General features: G+C 44.5%; 1 protein-coding gene across 2 annotated transcripts in view; it reads left to right on the forward strand.

Moving 5' to 3' along the window:
* The window catches only part of USP10 (ubiquitin specific peptidase 10), a 37,245-nt gene extending 21,395 nt beyond the window's left edge, over positions 1-15,850 (forward strand). For both annotated transcript variants that reach the window (XM_053271165.1, XM_053271166.1), the window contains 10 exons: positions 1,926-2,017; positions 2,273-2,382; positions 3,713-3,768; positions 5,084-5,187; positions 6,095-6,194; positions 7,409-7,589; positions 9,318-9,483; positions 12,342-12,486; positions 13,568-13,633; positions 14,741-15,850. In XM_053271165.1, coding sequence (XP_053127140.1) covers positions 1,926-2,017; positions 2,273-2,382; positions 3,713-3,768; positions 5,084-5,187; positions 6,095-6,194; positions 7,409-7,589; positions 9,318-9,483; positions 12,342-12,486; positions 13,568-13,633; positions 14,741-14,928 — 1,208 coding nt within the window. In that variant the 3' untranslated portion in view covers positions 14,929-15,850. The remainder of the gene's footprint in view (positions 1-1,925; positions 2,018-2,272; positions 2,383-3,712; positions 3,769-5,083; positions 5,188-6,094; positions 6,195-7,408; positions 7,590-9,317; positions 9,484-12,341; positions 12,487-13,567; positions 13,634-14,740) is intronic.
* The last annotated feature ends 6,901 nt before the right edge of the window (positions 15,851-22,751 follow it).

A 22,751-nucleotide genomic window follows, 5' to 3' on the forward strand; every position in this document is an offset into this window, starting at 1 on the left:
ATCTTGATTGAATCCATAACTGCTATACCATTTTCAGGTTCTGAGGTTCATTCTATATTCCTTTTATCACTAAATAGAATCCCCTTTCCCCATAGCAAACCATTTTCTGCATGTCTGATCTCCCAAAGTAGCAGAACTCTGGTTGCTCTTGATTCTGAGGCTCTCAAAATCTATTTATCGTAAATTTGAACACACTTTCTGAAAAGATTAAATGCAGACAACACTGTTGGTGTGCTTGTGATCCGCCCCATATGTGTTTGTAATGTGTAATTTTGTTCTCAAACTCACTGAAGCCTTTATACGAATTTGACCAGATTTGTTTGGATTTTCATCAAATATGCACTATCTGCGTCTACTAAACAGATGATAATCTGGAAACAAATATTTTGGGAGTGATGGTAAGAAAACTGTATATAACAGCAGCTAGCTGCTAGGATAAAAGTTCAGTTGCAACATTTTTAGAAATGTGAAGTTGTTAGGTTAGCCTCATGACATTCGGTCATGTGTTTGAGGCATCAATGAAAAAAACTTTTTGCATAGAATAACTGCTTCTCAGTGTGGGGTTAACTGCTCCTGTTAAGCCAAATGCAATAGTTATGAACTATTTTCAGGTGTTCTTCAGAACTTGGAATTTGGTTTTGTGCTGCTTGAGAAAAGAGGGCTAGTCTTTCACAATGAGAGCACTCTGCGCTGTCCCCTAGCCTGTCCTTTTAACCGCTAGGCATGATTTGGCATGATTTCTAAACTTTTTTGTTGGCATTAGCAGACCACCACGTTAGAGCTTTTATTGGTAGTTTGGTTACATAAATGGAGTAGGTTGCACGTCAATCAGGATCAAGCTCTTAGAATTTTATGCTACTGAGTAAGCCCAGCCCTGCTTAGTTCCTAATGCAGATGAGGTCAAGTACTTCAGACCAGCCTTGAAAATTGGCTTAGAGTAATACGGTCCACTACATCATTTTACACTCTGGTCTGATTGTAAATGCACTTAACCTTGGTTACTGTAACAACAAAGCAAATCCTTTTGCATGTTTCCGAATATATACATGGCTAGAATGCAAGCGTGGCTATTGTCTCATTCCTGCTTTGCAGAAGAACTAAACCTCTTGCAACTGTTTACATGCTAAGACAAGAATTTTATAGCTGTTCTTTTCTGAAGATTTTGGCATACAATTCAGCTGGAAAGTCCTAAGTGGCTTGGGACCATCTCCTCCTGCATGATTCTGCCTGTCCACTGAGGCTGATGGTTGAAGCCCATCTGAAATCTGACTGGTGGGAACATAAGCAAGAGCCGTGTCTGTTCTGGCTCTCCTAGATGTGGAGCTTCCTGCCACAGGAGGCCAATCTGGCTTGCTCTTTCTTGGTCTTTTACTTCTGGCTGATTTTTCGTTAGTTTCTTTGTTTCAGGGGGCCAAGGACCACCTGACTGTCATTTGAATCTTTTTTGCTCCCTTCTGATTGTATTTTTAATCTCCTGTTTGGTTTTTAAAAATTGTTTATGAATTGATTTTGATTAATGATGGTAGACCCCTTGAGTACTTTGGTGGAGTACAAAGACAGGATAAAAACTTTGTAATAAAGTTTTCCTGGACTTAGAAGCAGTATACATTTCAAATGGACAACTCTGAGGCCATGCATGTTTCTAGGAATAGTTTGAGGCGTTTTTTAATATCTGTAGTGTTTGCCTCTTTGATACGGTAAATCTGTAACAAAATGGGAAATACTGGTAAGCATGGGGACAGTGTGACCAAATGTTTTACAGCAAGAAAACAATGTGCAAATTCATATCTTTGGCCACAAGAGGATGCTAAAGTTCTTTTTTGCTCTTTTTCTCTTCTGTGTTTATGATAGACAAGATCTGTGTTAAAAGTTGAAAAACGGATTGGCTTTTGTTGATGTGCTTCAATATGTTCTTCATTTGACAGAATTGCTGGAAAATGTAAAATTAATACATAAGCCAGTATCCTTGCAACCACGAGGACTGATCAATAAAGGAAACTGGTGTTATATCAACGCTGTATCCTTACTTTGGAGGGAAATGCTGCCAAAATTGAATGTTTGCTTATATTGAGTAGGTGCTGTAGACCTCCATATTAAACGCTTTGAACTTCTGTTTTGCCAAGTATTAATGGTGTATTATAAAAGATGCATTGGTGGCCGGTGGATGGAGTTATGGCTGTTGTATTGGGAAGTGTGTCTTGTCCAGAGATTGATGCTTATGTAGAACGATCTGGCTATCTTTATTAACTGGCTCCTTAATGCAGACTTGTAGACACTGCAAGCTTTGGTTGCTTGCCCTCCTATGTATCACCTAATGAAGTCCATTCCAATGTATTCGAAATCACAGAGGCCGTGTACTTCGACACCAATGATAGACAGCTTGTAAGTAAACTACTGGTAAACTGTGTTTTGAATTGTAGCTTTGTGTGTTTTTAAAAAAAAGTTGGAAATGGCCAACCCTGAGGCTCTCCTGCTGTTCTTGGACAACACCCATCATCGCCAGCCACAATAATTTTGTGGCTGAGGATGATTTGCTGTGTTCCCTCTAATTTTTTTTCCATCTGTGTGCAGAATGAGTTTTGTTCTGGGCAGCAGTATCAAGGGAGTGTGTGCGCACGTGCATTCAGAATGGGGTCTTCCTGATTCAACCTCAACAGGATCTAAACTTGACTGAGCGGACATTAAAAAAAAAAAACTTGTGAGCATGGACACGCCTTGGAGGGAACACTGGATGGACGCTGCAGTCCAACAGCTGGAGAGCCCGCAAGTTGGCCATCCTTGATAGATACCATAAGACGCTGGATTTTGAAGCTTTTAGAGAGATCTTCTGACTTTAACTGAAGTTCTAGCTAAGCATACTTACTGTCCTACCACTCAACAGTCTTAAGGGTGTCTAGTCTGAACTTAATTTAACTACCTGTGCAGTACCCAACTGGCATCTTGTTTTGTGGCGTGCATAGTAAAGACCAAAACAAGTCCCAGCTCTCCCCGCTCCCCTTTGTGGTTTGGGAGTGTGCTGTGATGGGTAAGGGTGAAATGCATCCCTTTTTCTGCAGCTCTGGGGAGACCGCAGCCTCTCATCCAGCATGGCATACAGAAGCCGTTTCTGGCATAGCTGCTCTAAATTGTGGCTCCCTCCTTCCTCTGCATATGAAGCTGCCTCCCACCGAGTCTGACCATTGGTCCATCTAGGTCAGTATTGTCTACGCTGACTGGCAGCAACTCTCCAGGGCTTCAGACGGGCCCTTCCCAGTCTTAACTGGAGATGCTGGGGGTTGAATATGGGACCTTCTGTATGCAATGCAGGTGTTGTGCCACTGAGCTCCAGTCCCTCTCTTGCCTGCTGCTGTACTCTGAGAATTGAGGCCTGATCACCTCTATCCACATAGAGTAAAGACTGGGAAGCCACGATTTGGTGGCCTTGAAGCTGCCCACCTCTGCCCCAAGGCAGAAAATATTTCAAGGGTGGCTCCCAATTTCATTGACCGAGGAAAATGACCCATAAAACAAGTGCGTGTTGGGCACTTATAAACTGGATTTTAATAAGAGTGAGGAAAAGCAAGCCATTGTGTCCTGGAACGGCACACACAGTTACTTTCTAACTGAACCGTGCGAATTTCAGATGTTAAGTGCTAACGTAGCTAGTTCTACCAGGTAAACATTTGCTGTCTTGGATGTAGCTGACGCCAGATTTCTTTTTGTTACGCTTCAGTGTCCGCCTAATGAATGAGTTTACAAACATGCCGGTGCCTCCGAAGGCAAAACAAGGTGGGTAGAAATATCAAGTGCTGTCTGGTCACACATTTGTATGGCGGAGGAGCTGAATGCAGTCTTTGTACAAGACTGCATGGCTTCTTGGTGCTTCTGCCATACAGATGGGCTTGCAGTAAGAAGCTGGTGTTACATAATGCATCATAAAGGGCCTTTCTGTAGTAAATGGCATACATCACCTTTGGGGCATCTGCCTAAAATTAGTTCTTGGCTTGAGGAAGAGTGCTTACGTATGGTACTGCTTTTTTAAGATCAGTCATAGCTGTTTCTGTGCTGGTTTAGACTGTCCTCTTCCCTTGCCCTCCACATTTTGGTGGAGTGGGGATTTGCATTCATTCATCCACTGTTCCTTAAATTTGATCTGCTACCACAGTCTTTCCTGACTGACAACAGATAGTCACTGTTGTCTTTTCTGGTGATCCATTGGCTTGGGTTTGTTTCCTAGAACTTTCTTCTGTCTGACCCCCCTGTAGATTTTCTGTTTGTATTTACTATCACTGAGTTGATGGCATTTTACAGCATTGAAAATATATTTGTATGCCGAGATAAGAAAGAGCAAATTGACTCCAGAATTAAGAGCAGGCCTGCTCAAATTGGGCACCCAGCTGTTTTTGGACACAACTCCCAGAATCCCCAGCCACAGTGGCCAATAGCCAGAGATTATGGGAGTTCTAGGCCAACATCTGCAGGAGGGCCAAAGTTGAACAGGCTTGATTAAGAACATAGGAAGCTGCCTTATACTGAGTCAGGCCCTTAGTCCATCTAGCTCAGCATTGTCTATACCAGGGTTTCTCAACGTGTGGGTCCCCAGAGGTTGGTGGACTTCAACTCCCATAATCCCCAGCCCCAGCGGCCTTTGGTTGGGAATTATGGGAGTTGAAGTCCAATTACATCTGGAGACCCACACGTTGAGAATCCCTGGTCTATACTGTCTGGCAGCAGAGCTCAAGGTTTCAGGCAGAAATCTCTCCCAGTCCTATTTGGCGATGCTGCCAGGGATTAAACCTGGGACCTTCTGTAAACAAGCAGAGGCCCTACCACTGAACTACAGCCCCATCCCTTGTGTAATTGCCCTGCCTGCTCTTCATTGAATGTGGCAAGTTTGTCTCCTCCTCCTCCCCACCCCGGATTGGGATTGGGGCTGCAGAAACGTCACCATGGCACAACATTGAGAAAAGGGTAGAAGTAATTTGAAATCTATACTAGAAATGGAGCCTCACGCCTCTCGAGTCGTGTGCTTGAAAAGCCGCCCTTAGAAGTTGCTGTCTCAGTAATCCTGGGTTGCCCTCCCCGCTCTTCTCTTTGCCTCCAGCATTGGGTGATAAAATTGCAAGAGACATCCGGCCTGGGGCTGCCTTTGAACCAACGTACATCTATAGATTGCTGACAGTTATCAAGTCAAGCCTGTCGGAAAAGGTGAGGACTGGATCTTTTAAGATGCTGCTTTCTCTGTGTATTTTGTCAGTCTCTCTCTAGAAGCAGAGTTTGTAGTATTACTATAGTGCTGGAGCTACTACCGTTTTAATTCTTGGGTAACCCTTCACTGTATGAAGAGCATCCCAAATACTGTCAGACATGCCAGAGAACCTCTGTTCAAGGAGAAGTCTAATGTGGTGTTCAGAATAAAATGAATAGGTTTGTTGTATCTGTCAGATGCAGAATGCTTCTTCCATGCAGCAAGGACATAAAATGTCAAGGGGCCAATATTTTTATTCCTCCCAAACCTTGGGAAATGGATGGTCTTGGCATGCTTTTCTAATGAGATTTAACTATGTGGAAGTGAGTTTTGGTCCTCGTGGGTCCAATCAGGAGTGAAACCATGATCAGTTGCTAAACTTTACCTAAAGCTAGGATTAGTAAAACCAGCATTTCCTGTTTTCAGCTTCTTGGTGTGTTGGCAGAGATTATGTCGATTTCCTTATCAGCAGTGCTCTTTAACAAACACTGCCCCCCCCATCCACCCACCCCCCAAAAAACCCACAAAAAACAAAACTGCTGCTTAAACTACCTGGGTAAAAAGCAGTTTGGGCATTTGGAGCAAGACCTGCTGAAGACTCATTGGATTGATAGACGATAAAACGTTCTGGCATCTGTTATATGGCAGATCTTGCACTAGATTCCCCAAATGCTTATTCATGTTTTTTTTGGGGGGGTTAACACTCATTGAGTTTAAAAAGCAGTTTTGGAGTACAGTGGAGAGTGAGGCTGATCTGAATTTAATGCTGGTACTGGATCATGTAGATTTTGAATCAGTTTGGAAACTTCCTGGTGATGGGGAATGAGGGACTAATAAGTATTTTAAAATGCCAAATGCTTCTTTCAGGGCAGGCAAGAAGATGCTGAAGAGTACCTGGGATTTATTCTAAATGGCCTGCATGAGGAAATGCTGATTTTGAAGAAATTGCTATCTCCTCACAGTGAAAGTAAGGGTTTTTTAATTTTTAGATGCATAGATCTGCTATATGTAATGCCTAAGCTGCCTAAACCATGGTTAATGGATTTATCTCAAGCCAGCTTGTAGAACAGTGGGTTGAGTTTTGCAAGCCATGGCTTGCACTAGCCATTATTTTAAGCATTACACCTGCTGTGAGCAGATCATAGTTAGGGCAGATTTATTTTACGATCAAGGATCAGATACTATTATTTTAAAAATACATTCAGTAACCAGACAATAATAACAGCAATAGATGCCAAACAATCATCTAAAACTTTAAGAAAGCTTAAAATAATGACAGTCCCGCTAACTCAAGCATAGCTTGCAGACAGCAAAACAATATTTTGCAACATTTAAAGAAATGGCCTCAATATTATCAGACAATAAAATTTGCAAATAGAAAGCAACCAAGTGCCCTGGATATTTTGACAGCAATGGTAAGACTAATCAAGCTCAAGCGTCTCTGTAATACAGGCAGTACAATAGAACATGAACAGAAGATTCAACAACCCCAGCTCCACACGGGCAAGCCCGCCCCATAAGAAACCTTGCCTTCAAGAACAGCTGTAGGTGAAATATTAAATCTAACTAATGTCAAGGTTCTTAGTTGGGGACCGTGATGGAATATAAATATCTAGCAGGTCTTAGCAGAGGAGAACCACTGCTAAGAAAAATATCTCTTGGTGAACTGGCTATATCCTCTTGGAGATCTAAATCTATCAAATGTTGCACAAATATTCTCCTTGCTTTTTCATAGCCCATTGACAATAAAACTTCACTTGAAAAATAGTTAAGGCAGTTTTTTCACCTTTCCGGCCTCTGTTTGCAAAGTGTTTCCTCACTGGTATCCACCCTCGTAGTGGGGGGAGCTTTGGTAAGCTAAACGGTGGTTTTGCTGTGTGTCTTGAGGTCTTAGCCATGATTAAGTGTTATGTCTGCAGCATTGGCCCCTATTTAAGTGAAAGAACGAGTCGGGACCATTGAGCTAACACTCTGATTTTGCTGTTTAGCCTACTATTCCAGAAAATCCTTTTTATAGTGGACTGCCTGTAAGTCAGTCTCATTGCATGAAAACCTTCTTGACACATCAGGCTGCTGTTAACTTCCAAACCATTGTCTACACCAGGAATCTCCTTTTCAAGAGGAATTTGGAGGTCATGTACATCTAGGTGAAAACATGTGCTTTCTTTCTCTTTTCTTAAGAACTTGCAGTTTCCAACGGCCCAGAGACACAGCCTGTGAATGAAGAGGAGGAACAAGAGGAGCAAGGCGGAGGCAGCGAGGACGAATGGGAGCAAGTTGGACCACGCAACAAGTCCTCTGTTACTCGGCAGGCAGATTTCATCCAGACGCCCATCACGGATATATTTGGCGGCCACATAAGGTGCAGTGCATTTTAATTACTTTTAATAGAACAACAGAAGTGTGTTTATAGGGGAGAGAAATGTGCTCCCTTTCTTAACTCCTAGCTGCGTTTTCTCTCGCCCTGCCCTGGCCAACCACTGCTTTTAAATGAAACCGGTATTGTCTGCAGTAGAACAGCAGAGGCAATAGTATTAAACCCCAGGTGCCTGTTTAAATAAAGATTTCATCACCTGCCTAAGTTTGGGAAGAGGGGATCTGTGAGATCTCCCCTCCCAGTGGAGGGCATTTCACAACGGAGTCCCCACCACTGTAAAGCCCTTCCATGGGGTACTCACCAACCTTCGAGTCAGCTGCATTGGCCCTGATTGCAGAGCCTCCAAGGCCAGTCAAAGGGTTTCTGCAGGTACATCCGGATGGAGGTGGTCCTTCAGGTCACCTGACTCCTGACATCTAGTGCCTTCAAGGCCTTCTGCACGATGGGGATCCCTCTCTATGTGGGCATTGCATCCATGTGTGGAAGGGTTACACATAGTGTATTATCCAAGGCATTTTCTGTTAAATTGGTTGCTTACCCAGCCATGGGGGGAAAAATGTCTTTACTAAATATCATCACAATGAAATTCTTTCCTTTAAAGAAAAAATAAAATTTAGCATTGATTTTTAGGGTTAGCCTAAAAGTTGCATGGCGTAGTTATTGTTTATATAGCACTATTTATAAATCTCTGTGCAGATTGCTTTACCTGGAATGGGGAGAGCATGTCCTTATTCCAAGGGGCCCATAGCTTTGAGACCAGGTTCTGCAAGTGTGACTTGGTTGGAGAGTAGGTTGATGGAACCAATGCTTTTTCCAATCTGGGCTGCACTTCTGGTGGAAAAATAACACACTTCCATTTTCATAGTTGTTCCTCTCTCCCCAAGGAAGAGTTGCTGTGACTATAAAACTCATTCTGAAGGAACTTGATGTTCACGAATAGAATTCTGCTGCTCACAAAAGTACATTCAAAATACTGATATAAGGACACTCCTATAAGGAAAAACCTCCCTTAGTGCCAGCTTGATGAGCATATCTTTATTGCCACTCAGGTGTGACAGAATATTGATGACTTAAAAAGATCAATTGGACAGACTTCAAAGGCTTCTCCTTTGTGTGTTTAATCTGCTAATAATTTGTTGATGGTGAACATGGTGTCCTCCATTCACATCCAAAGGAAGCAAGATGAAATTGAGAGGTTCCTATTTTTTTTTAATAAAAAGGAATTGCTCACTGAAAGGAGAACCACAAAGATCCAATCCCACATATGTTGTCTGCTTTCTGCCACGCCTGGCCAATTCACTCTACAAAGTAGGTCACCGCAGAAACAAGATCCCATGTTGGAAAGCTTTCTCTTGTATGGCAGAGGGTGGGGATGGGAGTGGTCTAGTAGCAGTCTACCAAAAAAGCATCAAAAATAGACTTTCCATGTAATTTTATTCTTTAAAAAACAGGTGGGACTAGCACCTTTTATCCCATTAATGTGTTAGCCTCTTCATTTTTCTTTATTAGTAAGTCTGTTTTCATACACAAAAAGTGAATTGAAGACTTGCCACAGTTTGAGTCGGATGGCCTTTTATAGGCCTCTGCACCATATTAAGCAGATGGGTGTGAAAGTGTATTTCACCACAGCTTCATTAGCAGTCCTTTCCCAAGGGTTAAATTTTGGATCGTGCTTTCATAAGCGTCACTTTGAACTCGTCCTCGTTTCTTTAGGTCTGTCGTTTACCAACAGAGTTCAAAGGAGTCTGCAACTCTGCAGCCCTTTTTCACTCTGCAGTTGGATATCCAGTCTGAAAAGATACGCACGGTCCAGGATGCGCTGGAAAGCTTGGTGGCAAGAGAGTCTGTCCAGGGTTACACCACAAAAACCAAGCAGGAGGTATGTTCTTTCTCCACTGCCTAACCTTTTTGCAATCAAATGCGACCTCTTAATTGGTAGCCACGGTTTATATGGCCACTTGAGACTGTTCTACACTGAGTCGGGCCACTGGTCCATCTGGTTCAGTATTGTTGCTCAGCAGCAGCTCTCCAGAATCACAGAGCATGGTCCGAAGGCACATGATACAGCCGCCTTGCTGAAGTTAAGCAGCTCTTTGTGTGGTCATCGCCTGGATGGGAGACCCTTTGGGAGTGGGGCTGTAGTTCAATGGCAGATCATCTCCTTTACATGCAGTAGATCCCAGGTTAAATCGCTGGCAGCATCTCCCAAGTATGTCTGGGAAAGTCCCCACCTAGAACTCTGAAGAGCTGCTGCCACTCAGTGTAGACCAGGGGTGGGCAAACATGGCCTTCCAGCTGTTGTTGAACTACAGTTCCCATCATCCAGATCCATTTATTGTGGCTGGGGGTGATGGGAGTTGTCGTTCGACAGCAGCTTGGAGGGCCAAGTCTGCCCAGCCCTTGTGTAGACAATACGGAGTTAGATGGTCTGACTTGGTATAAGGTAACTTCCTGTGTGATCTGAGACATCCTGTGTGCAATGCTGATGCTCGGCCACTGAGCTATGGACCTCCAGGACATGTTCATAGCACAAGGACATCATCTGTTGAGTAGAATGTGGTGTTTTGGGATGGAGCTCGCTTGTTAAGGCAAGATGTTTCTGACTTGGAAAATCTTGGGGGGGGAACGAATGTAAGCTCCTGCATTGATAGGATCGCAGCACTGTAGGCTGATTGCCAGTTGAGCACAGCCATAATCAAGGCAACTAATGTCAGATTACTGGAAGAGTACATCATAGAGCGGATTGCGCAGCTCCCGCGATCCTTGTTGTGCTGCCGTCCTTTATACAGTACTGTATTTACTGAAATCCAAGATGAGGTTTTTCTCCAGTTCTTTCCTGTTAAATATAGAGGGGTCATCTTGAATTCTGAGTCCTCTTTCTTTTGGGTAAATACAGGTATAACCTGTATTTAACCTCTATCTTTTAAAGCAGTGTTTCTCAACGATTTTGGAGTCATGGACTGGTACATTCTTGGTGTGCAGTTTCCCGGACCAGCAGTTAGTAAAGGGGTCACACACACACACCCCCGCCGCCACCCCTACCCCAGTGATGTCATTTGGAAAGGGGATGGGGCCCAGGGTCCACGCAGCCCAGGCAAGCTCTCCAGAGCTCATTTCTAGGCAGGCAGCCCTCGCTGCTGGATAACGTTCATTTCGCTTCCTCAAAATGAACATTATCCAGCAGTGAGGGCTGCCTGGAAATGAGCTTCAGAGAGCTCCCAGTGACGGCCTTCGCCAGCCCAAAATTGGTGGGTTTTTTTGGTGGGGGGGGAGGAGTGATTTTTATTAGTGCTGCCTCACGGACCAGTACCCAACACCTCACAGATCAGCACTGTTCTGCGGACCGGCGGTTGAGAAACACTGTTTTAAAGCATCTTAAATTCAAGGCCACCTTCTATTCAGGTAAATACGGTAGTCATTAGTTGTCATTTGGAAATGCAGGATTCTGTGTAAGTCTTGGTCACTTCTTGTCTGTGACAGAAGCATTGGTCACCATCCTGCTTCATCCTACAGGCTGATTCACTTGGCTGTTTTTCTTCCGAAACTGAGGTTTCCCCAGCCTATTCCTGGTAATGTCCTTGTGGAAGATAGTCTTGCTAATGGGTAGCACATTGTTGTATTAGAAGAGAGAGCTCTATAAGTAACCAAAGATGCTGCTATCAAAGCATTGCATTTACTGTAGAATTAATCTGTGCTTAATGGTATTTTCCACTGCTGTGCACTGATAATCAGACGATCCTTTGTGTTTTAAAAAGTCTTCATGCAGGAAGCACAGGAAATCTTTGCAAACAAGAGTTCACCACAACATAGATATAAATTGGCTTGACCCTGCTGCTTGGGCCTTGGGGGGAGGGAAAAACAGCAAACGAGGTCTGTCTGGATTTTGTGTCTGACATGTTGTGTGGGAGTGAAGGTGGGAGAACATGGTTTTGGTTGTCTGAAAGGCCTCCTTGTATGGGAGGGAAGTGCGTCGTGCAAACTCTTTGGGGTTCACCACACGGGTTTTGTTTGGCCAGCCACTCACTTTTTAGGTTTCTGGTACATATATGGTTTTAGTCTCCTTTTTACTTAACCCACCCAAATGTTCAGTTATGGCTCCTAGAAGGAATGGGTGTTCACTTGAGGTGCAAGTCTGGTCTGGCTTATATTTCAGTGTCTCGTCTGGGAAGAGAGTACACACATTTCAGATGACATTTCTCTGTTCCCTGAAAGCATGATGGACACAGTCCTCTATTCTAGCAGCCATTAACACAGTTTTTCTTAGCTAATGTACCTGGTATTTCTGGTATAATACAGAACTGAAGCTCAAGAGATGAATTGTACCAATTTTTAGTTCTAGTTGAATGCCTTGGCGTCTAAGCAGAAATAGTTTCTATTTTGTACTGAAAATTGCTGTGACATGAACAATAGATCTATGTGTTTGTACTCAGAAATAAAGAGTAAGGGATAGTGGAACTTGTTGGGGTAGTGAGTGTGTTTAGGATTGCAGGCGAAATCAGATTTTTTTCATAGTTCAGACATAGTGCTTTTAAAAAAAACCACACACACTTATTGCCTAACATAATTTTCCTTTCCATGGTGGAATTCTTACACTAACACATGTGGAACAATGAGAGGAATATGTGTCCATCAGACTGATTCCAAGGACGATCTCCATTTCTGGTCCCGGGCACATCTTAATAGATGTTTGGTGGCAGAAGTGGAGGCTTAGTTCACATTCAGTTTTCTCCCTTCTAGGTGGAGATCAGCCGCAGAGTAACGCTCGAAGAACTCCCTCCAGTTCTTGTCCTGCACCTCAAGCGATTTGTCTATGAGAAAACTGGGGGGTGCCAGAAACTCATTAAAAATATTGAATATCCCGTTGACCTGGAAATAAGTAAAGGTGAATCTTCTGAACACTGTCTTTTTGTAGTTAAGTGTACTGGGTTATCTTTAAGTGCACACATGCCAAAAAGGCATGCAAAGAAATAATTGGTATTAATACACTTATTTACCCCATCTCGGGGATATAACAGCCCTGCTGGATCAGGCCCAAGGCCCATCCAGTCCAGCACCCTGTTTCATACAGTGACCCACCAGATGTGTGCTGGGCCACTGTATGAAGCGCTTGGAGGCACACATACACTCTGCAACATCCTGCTTCCAAGAAGGGCTAAAAGAGAGTGGAAAGAAATGAGACAAGACCCAAAAATGTGTTTGTTGGGGGGAGATGGAGAAACACACAGTTGCTAGATGATATCAGGAGGGAGGTGATTATTATGCTATTCTATAGTTCATGAATAAGTTGACTTAGTTCCCCTCAGGTTTCCTGGAATTTGAAAGAATTACACAGAAAATAAGATGGCTTCCAGATACAGAACCTGTTTATTACTGTAACCATTAACTTATGTAATTACACACACTTCAAAAACTAGAACATAGATTCTTCTTCTTTGTCTCTTACAACAAAGGTTTTTTGTAACAGTTGACTCAAACTGAATGCATTTTTGTCAAGCTTGGTACCTTTTCCCCCCTTCTCTATCCCGTGGCCTGTAATTACAGCTTCCAAAAACCAAGAATCCCTGTGATTTTTAACTTCTTGCAATAATCAGCTCTGGATCATTAAGTGAAACTAACCCATATCCTGACCAGTAAACACTTGCAATACTTTAAAGGTGTCGGTTCTAGCCTAACTTGGTTCATTACAAAACTCCTTACCTGCAATTACTCTCCTGTGTTACAGCCGGAGTTTTGGCAGGAATCCAGGCCCAATGAAACCCCACCTTGGGAGAGATCAAAGGGAGGCTTGTGTCTCTCTGGGAGCTGGCCTTCTCTCCAAACAAGGGCATACATCTAGAGCCATTGCCCTAGAATAGAAGAGCTACTATGTGCAGACTGAGCTTTCAATAGTTCTTTTGTTGTTGTGCTGGGCTCACACACCAATAGTCTAATAATACAAAAGATGAAATGTATGTGTGTTTCAGAGCTGCTGTCACCTGGGGTCAAAAGTAAGATTTTTAAAGGCCAAAGAACCTACCGGCTCTTTGCAGGTATGTATGCATTCATCTCAAGGTAATTACTTCTAAAGTTCTTGGTGTCTTCACAACACTGGCATTCCTCTTAAAGCCAGTGCTTCTTTATTGCCTAATCTGTGTAATTATGCATCCAAGGAATTTTTTTTTTAATCCTGCAGTTGGAATATACTGTGCAAATCAAGAATGAGACTGTTTGGAATTGGTCCCCATTTACTCAGCACTTCCCACTGCTGACTGCAAAACATGCAGTTAATCTTGTGGAATTTAGAGCCTGTTTGAGGGACTAGGGAGATGATTAACATGGAGGGAGGCTCCCCAACTTGCTACCTGGGATGTAGGGGAGGGGAGACAGTGGTAAAAAGTTGGGGGGGGGAGACTCCCTTCCTTCTTAAAACTTGATGCCAGCAACTTCTGACAGACTCATTTGTGTGGCAGTTCTGGAAATAAATGAGTCTGTTGCATGGTTTCTTAAGTTTTCCGTACTCTAGTGCAAATAAGACAAATCCTTGTCTCTCTTTCCCTGAAGCCAACCTGCATATGAAATGGTAGGAGCATAGTGTTTGGTGGCATGGACAATTCCAGTCCAGCTGGTAAGCCAGTCCAGGTTAATACAGTTCAAGTTGGAAGATGTGGAAGCCCACATCAAAATTCCTGCCCCCCACTACAAGGGGGCAGTCACTCGTGGGGCACTTGTCCCAAGCAGTGTGGGGGGTGGGGGTTCTTTAGATTCTTTTAAAGTATTTAAATGCCTAGGCCCCAGATATCCCTGTGCCTCTTACCAGCCCTTGGTGCCAGCCTCCTGTATGTCACTCTCACCCCGACCTGGACGCTCATGAGATTCGCCGCAGCCACACAGCTTTCCCCATGCCAAATCCCCATGCCCATATTGCCTGGGCCAATTGCCCCACGATTGGGTAGAGCGGGGAGGAATTCCGATGTGGGCTTCCAAATCTTTTGACTTCCACAGTTTTAGTCTGGTATTTGTGGACCCCTGAATATTGACACATTGAGGTTGTGGTCTAAGTCATACCCTCCTGAGCAAACCAGCGCCCGCCGCCAAAACGTGTTGGTCTAGTCTTGTGTCCTTGTGTCTCCATCGTGTGGCTTTCTGTGTCCTGGCAGTTGTTTACCATCATGGGAACAGCGCAACTGGTGGACATTATACAACCGACGTCTTCCAGATCGGCCTCAACGGCTGGCTGCGCATAGACGACCAGGCCGTCAAGGTGATCACACAGTACCAGGTGGTGAAGCCGTCTGCTGAGCGCACAGCCTACCTCCTGTACTATCGCCGAGTTGACCTGCTTTGAAGCCTCCCCTCCTTCTGCTGTTTGCCAGATTTCCTGCTTTCTAGAACACCAAGTCTCTCTAACTCCTCCCTCCCCCACCCCATGCTCTTCCGAGTGAATCCTTCCCCCCTTCTCCACCCCCCCCCTTTACAACTATGGAATAGAGTGAAAGGAAAACTACCTTTTTGGGGTTTGTGAACCACCCAGTTGGTGTTGCTGACTTTGCCCAATGAGGTGTTTGGGGTTTGAAAGACTGTCTCACGAATCACACACAGAGTATTTTTTGTGTTAATGCTGAATCCTAAGAGATTGAAAAAAAAAGGGGGGTTGCAGCTGATTCCCACTTTCTAATTGCATCGTAGAATTTGCCCTGCACCAGCAACAGAACTTGTAGATTTCTGTGAAAATGTTTTATCTTTACTTAAATAAAAAACTTTTAAAAAAAAATACTCTACATCTTCCCCCAACACTAGTTTTTTTTATAAATGGTAAAATATGAGCCAGTGTCTTATTAAGAAAAAAGTATGTTCCTCCTTTAAAAAGAAAAAAAATAACCTACCAAAAAAAAAGAGGCATGATATACAGAGTTGCTGGTTCCTGGTAGGGAGAAATACACATTTTAATAATTGTGCGATGAGAAACTGCTTAAGTACACATTGCAGATCAAAATACTTGGAGTTAAGATGTTAGTCTATATAGATGGGTGATTGTAACTTTATTGCTATTAAGAGATTTCAATACTGCATTTATGCTTCTGTGTACATGGGATTTTAAAACAAAATGGGCAAAATAATGAAGGTTGATATTTCTTTTGGTCTGCTTTGTTTAATTTTGCTGTCTGCTCTCCTATAATGTTGAGTTCCTAAGTGTACACAGTCTAGTGATATCTAGGAGTATAAAGTTGTCGCCCATCAATAAAAAAAAGTCACAAAGTTGGTTTAAAGCTGAGTGTTCTTTGGCTTGGGGGCACACGTGGAAACATGGATTCAGATGAACGGGGGGGAGGGCTGCGCTGAAGCCGCCTTAGGGCAGCAGTGCAGCTTAAGCTAACAGTGAATTTTGTGTGGTGATTAAACGCAACCAAGTTTGCTGCTTCCTGAGGGTCCCACTTGCATCTTGCTGATCAGATGACTTGGAAAGGGGGGCAGACCTATGGGGCCCAGTTCTATCAACGGCTACTTAGTCATGGGTAAATGGAAGGGGCATTCCTGTTGGGCATCAGTGTGCCACTGGATCCTAATTGCTGGGATACAGGCAGCAAAAGAGGAGAGATGCTGCCATTGTGTCCTCTGTGGGGGTCTTGGGGGAACAAGAATCTAGTCTGGACTAGGAGGATTCTAGATAAGGCGTGTGACGTCAGAGCACGCCTAGCTGTGGTGTGTCCAGAAAATTTCCATAATTAGGGGCTCCCAACATGGGGTGTCCAGATGTCGAAGGCTGTTGTGAGTAGGGGTGGTGCAAGTGCTAGTTTAGCATCCTCGGAGAACCCAAGCTTGGGAACCAGTACCATGATCCATCTTGGCTCAGGCTGGTTTACGCAGAGAAATAATAAATAAATAAGATGGATCCCTGTCCCCAAAGGGCTCACAATCTAAAAAGAAGCCTAAGATAGACGCCAGCAACAGCCACTGGAGGTCCTGTGCTGGGGGTGGAGAGGGCCAGTTACTCTCCCCCTGCTCAATAAAGAGAATCGCCACGTCTATTAAAAGGTGCCTCTTTGCCCAGTTAGCAGGCAAAGTCACTTACATGTTCCAGACATCCCTCTCCTCTTGCAGGTTATTGCCCCTCTCGTGCTCATTTTCATCCTGTTCTCCCTCCAAGGACCTCTGGGTGGCGTGGATTATTCTGTTGCCCACCCCAAGTTATCCTTCCTGATCAGTCCCAGCCAGACACTGTAATGCGCTACAACACACTTACTGCCTTAGAGGGTTTAGCCTTGCTCCGTCATCCTATAAAGCGTAGAAAAAGATGAGCACCTAATCTCTGTTCTCGTTATTTAGCTTTTTAGCTCATCCTGTCCTTAAAAGCTTGGCGTGGGTAAACAGTACTCGGAAGTGAGATGGCAAACTACTTTAAAGCTAGTGTGCCTTGCTTCTGCAATACTTGCTATATTCTCTCTCTTTTTAAGGTTTTTAACTATAGTTTCTTATAATTTTTTTGGCAGGGAATCCCAAGCACAGGCAGCAGATGATGCATTATTTCAAAGGGGGCTCTCTGGTTGGATTGGGAGGAAATTGTGAAAGAGGAGAGGAGGTAGATGTTTACAAACGGACATCCTGTTAGGAGTGAAAACTTGCCAACTTCTGCATTTGAGTTCATTGACGAGTCGTGGATTCTAGCTCTCTCAAATATACTACAAAGATGAGTTCTGTAACAATACCATGCCGGCGTCCGTGCCAAGACTAGAAACAAACCTATACATTCTTCTGTCATTCGTTCTAGCTGAAAACGTTTTGAAACCTGCCGATTGGGCTCATTGCTTCACAATTCTAGTTCCACCAACCACCACGCAATATGCCCATGGGTTGCCAAATGAGTTCCAGGCACTTAACCGGAATTAGTCAACTTCATGGGGTAACTCACAAACAACATTATTATCACTTAACCACAGTTTTGATTTTGTGTGTGTGGAATTTGCTGCTCTGCACTTCTTGTTACAGAACAGACTGTATGTTGTCCTGTAACTTTTCTGTAACGGATTGTCTGTGCATGGCTGGATTATGATACTATGTACAGAAATTCCTTAACCTAGGTTTAAGAGGAGAGAAGAACATTCTTCACTGCTTCAGGGTGTGGTGATGACCACTAACTTTAAAGGTGTAGAGAAATCTATAGAGGATAGTAGGTCTCTCATTAGCCGTGATGGCTTTGTGGAACTTCCATATGCAGACGTAGTGTACCTTGAATACCAGGTGTTGGAGAGCTGGTCTTGTGGTAGCACGCATGACTTGTCCCTTTAGCTAAGCAGAGTCTGCCCTGGTTGCATTTGAATGGGAGACTAGAAGTGTGAGCACTGTAAGATATTCCCCTCAGGGGATGGAGCCACTGTGGGAAGAGTAGAAGGTCCTACATTCCCTTCCTGGCTTCTCCAAGATAGGCCTGAGAGAGATTCCTGCCTACAACCTTGGAGAAGCCGCTGCCAGTCTGTGCAGACAATACTGAGCTAGATAGACCAATAGTCTCTCAGTATATGGCAGCTTCCTCTGTTCCATACAGTGGGCGAGGGGTGTGACCTTTGTGCCATCAGTGTGAGAAATGATGGAAGAAGTGCTGGTCCTTAGCAAGCATGAATTGTCCCCTTTGCTAAGCAAACTCTGCCCTGGTTTGCATATGAATGGGAGACCATGGGTGGGAGCACTGTAAGGTATTCCCCTTAGGAGATGGAGTCTCTTTATGAAGAGCACCTGCCTGCTTGCATGCAGAAGGGTTCCAAGTTCCTTCCCTGGAAGCATCTCCAAGAGGGGGCTGAGAGAGACCCCTGTTCGAAACCTTGGAGAAGCTGTTGCCAGCCTGTGTAGACAAAACTGAGCTAGATGGACCAAGGGTCTGGCTCAGTATATGGCAGCTATGTTCCTAGTATGGGCAACTGGTTGGCTACTGTGGGCAGCGAGATGCTGGGCCAGATGGATCCTCCCAGCAGAGAGCACTTGCCTTCTTGCAAGGGGCTTGAATTGTTAATTAAATTCACACGTTCATATTCAAGGCCCTAGAATCGAATGTTTTCCCTTTTGCTTTCCTCCTAGAGTGAGATCCCCTTTCATTTCTGGTGAGAGGGTCCAGTCTGTGTAAAACATCCAGCACATTAATGGCCATACATACATACATACATAAAATTGTGCTTTCGACTATTATGGAATAGCAAGATGGATTTGAGAGTGGGGGCAACAGTATGCATTGACACGAGAACTTAGTTGACCTGAATTAATTGTAAATGCTAAAACATGACCCTGGATCATGTCTGGTAGTAGCAGGATGTCCGGGGAGTCTTATTTGAGCATCTCTCAAGCGGCTGAGATTTCTGCAGTCCTTTGCCACATCCTTCTAAACATGTTTAAAGCCAGTCTTAGAACTTGCAGACATTTTTTAAAAGTAAAATGTCTCCCCCCCCCCCCGATTCTTGGGAGGGTCTGATGTCCTACCTTTGGCCTTCCAGTTGCCTTGTGTACATGTTACTCTTGGAGGCCATTCCCACAAATCCGAGATGGGGAGCTGTGTGGAGAGCCTGCAGGGCTTGTGGGGGAAGAGCGGGCTTGACCCACTCTTCCCCAAACACGTGGCCACCCACATGATTACCGGCTCAGTGGAGATTGGGGGCCCCGAAATCCCAGAATGCCCCGCGTGAGTGCGTGGGACATTCTGGGAAGACCCCCCGAGGCCGGGAGGCTTGTTGTAGCCTCCCGTTTGAAGGGTCTCCTTGTGAGTTGCCGTGGTGCGGTGCCTCACCAATGAGAAAACAGGGCTAGCGGAGCACTCGCTCGGCTAATCTCATTTTAGGGGAGGGCTACTTTGGCTGGCTAGCTGCCGTTCTCACGATGGGGGGAAACTGGGCTGGGCTCCCTTAGCCCATTCCCACCCCCCATCGTGAGAATAGCCTCATGGTGTGGAAGCAAGGTAGGAGGAAAACCTGGGTAGAAGAGATTGTCTGAAAGCAAGGTAGGAAAACCTGGGTAGCTTTTCTTCCTAACTTGCTTCCACACAACCAAACATTGGTTCTTGTTTGTGTGAATGGCCTCTTGGTTTCTGCTAGCATATCACCTAGCATATTATATATAGTGCATATTATGCTGCATGTTCTGGATCTCTCTCACACACTTTCCTCTTAATACACCAATGTTTTCCAGTCCTCGCTTCCCTCATCCTGAAACTCAAGAGTGTGATTTCCTTAACCTTGAAAAGCCCGTGGCCGGTTCGGTCTCTGAGGCCAGCCTTGGCATGCCCACACCTTTCTACCCCCAGGTGGTTCCTCCCTCCTCTCCTTTTACTAAGGTCTCGCATCAAAGGTTGGTGTGGCTTCAGAGCTCAATCCAAAGAGTGGATTAGGGAGCAAAATTTATGGCATATTAATTATGGTGTCTGCTGGTCCCTGATTTATTTTTCCCATGCAGCTTTTTAAAAAAATAAAACAAGATGTCCCCAAATTCCCTTTTGGACCAACCATCTTGTGACTCAGCTGCTTTGGTAAAGAAGAAATCTATTGATTCCTCCTCGGAATCTGGGGAGCGCCACTGTGCTTCAGTGGCTCATGTTCTGCCAGCGTGCAGAAGGCCTGGCTACCAGTCTTCCTTCCACTGACCCACAACATAGCTTTAAGAATGCAGCATCCAGCTCTCCACACGGCTTTAAAATTGGGTTAGCCAGATTTGTGGAAGAGCATAGGTCTATTAAAGGCAATTGGTCCTGAAGGCTGGCTAGAACCTCCATGTCTGGAGGCAGTGTACTTTTGAATTCCAGTTTCTGGGGAGCAACAGCAGGGGGAGACCTGTTGTCTTCCTGCTGGGGATGTGGGCTTTGTACAGGCATCTGGTTAACCACTCTGGGAAACAGGATTTTAGATCCGAAGGACTTTGCTCTGGACCTGCAGATCCCAACTTCTGTTTTTGGCTAGTCCGTTGCACTTTTCAAGATGTTCTTTCAACCCAGCCTCTTGCCACACACTCCTGGAACACACAATGTGTGTAGTCAGCTATGTTGTTTTCCAAAATCATTACTGTAGCAGGGCTGCTCAGCTTTGGCCCTCCTGCAGATGTTTGCCTACAACTCCCGTAATCCCTGGCTATTGGCCGCTGTGGTTGGGGATTATGGGAGTTGTAGTATAAAAACAGCTGGGGAGGCCTTAGTTGAGCAGGCCTGCTAGAGCAAAGGTTCCAATTTGGGGTCCCCAGATGATGTTGTACTACAACTCCCATCATCCCTAGCCAGACATTTTTCCAGTGGGGGACAAAACCAGCAATCTAACCTCCCCCCCCCACACCCGAATATGCTACCATTGAATTCAGTGGGAAATGGCTCAGTTGTGGGGTGGGCTGCCCCCTCTTGCTTCCCTTCCAGATGCCAACATATGTTTATAATATGCATGCAATCCACAAGTGATGGATCTTCCTGATGCAGACTAATTTAGATGCTTTAACTATATAGAACAAACTAATACATATACATTTTTGCTGGCCAATGGCTGCAATAAAATTGATGATGATGATACATATGCATGAGGTTAAGCCAGCAAAAGTGACCCATACAAACCGACAATTCCTAACTCAAAAGATACAGCTGAATCCCCTCAACCTAGTAGAACTGTGCCTAAAAGTAAAAAACAAACACAATAAGCTTAAAAAGCTTTATCTCCAAACTTTCCACACAATCAATGTATTTGTTAAAACCCCAGAAAGTCATCATTTCAATACAGATTTATTTCTAGATTTTGGCTGAGATTCTAGTTTGTTGATATTAATACATGAACCAGCTGCAGCAGTTCCTACCCTCTGAGGGAGTGAATGCTTGTTTTGATGTTGGACAAAGGCTTAACCCCTAGGGAGGAAAAAGAGGTGATAGCATTTTAGTGATTTCAGCCTGCTGTCCGTGCGTTGATTGTCCTGACTATCAGGCCTGTAGCAGCAAAAGTTGCAATGGTGTTCTAAAAGCTTTTTAACTTTTCAAAAAAAAAAAAAAAGCTGCTGTAAATTTCATCAATGTTGTCAGAGGAATGGAAATAAGAAATTGACAGGAATGTTCTCCAAAGGTGACTCGGTGGAGAAAGTACAATATTTTCATTGCTACCCTAACTCATTGTGCGAAAATGACTGCAATTTTGCTCTAATTGTTGGGGGGTAGGGATAAAGAAGGGGTAATAGCACAGATAAAGATAAAACAATACGTGTCAAGTGTGCTGCTGAGTCAGTGTTGAGTCAATGTTGACTCCTGGCACCCACAGAGCCCTGTGATTTTCTTTGGCAGAATACGGGAGAGGTTGACCATTGCTGCCTCCCGTGAAGTGTGAGATGATGCCTTTCAACATCTTCCTATACTGCTGCTGCCCGATATCGTTCTTTCCCATAGTCCGAGAAACATACCAGTGGGGATTCGAACTGGCCACCTCGGGCTTGATAATCAAGTCATTTCCCCGCTGCACCCTTAGCTATCACCTATTTCCCCTTTCTAGGCGGGCAGACACCGCGAAAAATCACCTTGAGCATTTGTCTCCCGAGTACCAATGGCCATAAATTGTGGGCCTGGACTTGTGTGCTGCATTCATTTGAAAGCGGGACGGCTTTTCAGTGCGGAGTTGGAGCTCCCCCTAATGCTCTTCCTAATCCGTCTCGCTGCCTCTTTCAAGGAGCAGCTCAAGCACACATGCTGAGTGAATGCTGCTTTCTGATCATTTCACCGTGCGCTCCCCTCCTAGCTGATGTGACCTCCATTTCTGGAGACAGCGTGCCAATATGTCCTGCTATGTGGCGAGTAATTCAGCCCAGAGGAGACAGAACCTGGCCATGCAAAGTGGGCTGGCAGATTTGAACGCTTGCCTTAATAAATATGTTGCCTGTCAGGCTCAAAAAGCAAGCATGTCCTTTGTTGCACTTTACTGGGTACCCAAGTCCTTCTGGTTCAAAGCAAACTTGTGGACCAAGAGGTTGTGGACCAAAGAGGTTGTGGACCAAACTTGTGGACCAAGAGGTGGACCAAGAGGCATGTCCTTTGTTGCACTTTACTGGGTACCCAAGTCCTTCTGGTTCAAAGCAAACTTGTGGACCAAGAGGTTCTAAAACAGGAGTTGTAATATCACCTCAAATACTATTTTTTTTAATCCATGGCCCTTAAATTAGGGTTTGTGTTTTCCATTCCGTACC

This window comes from Hemicordylus capensis, chromosome 9, assembly GCF_027244095.1.
Source record: "Hemicordylus capensis ecotype Gifberg chromosome 9, rHemCap1.1.pri, whole genome shotgun sequence".
NCBI lineage: Eukaryota > Metazoa > Chordata > Lepidosauria > Squamata > Cordylidae > Hemicordylus > Hemicordylus capensis.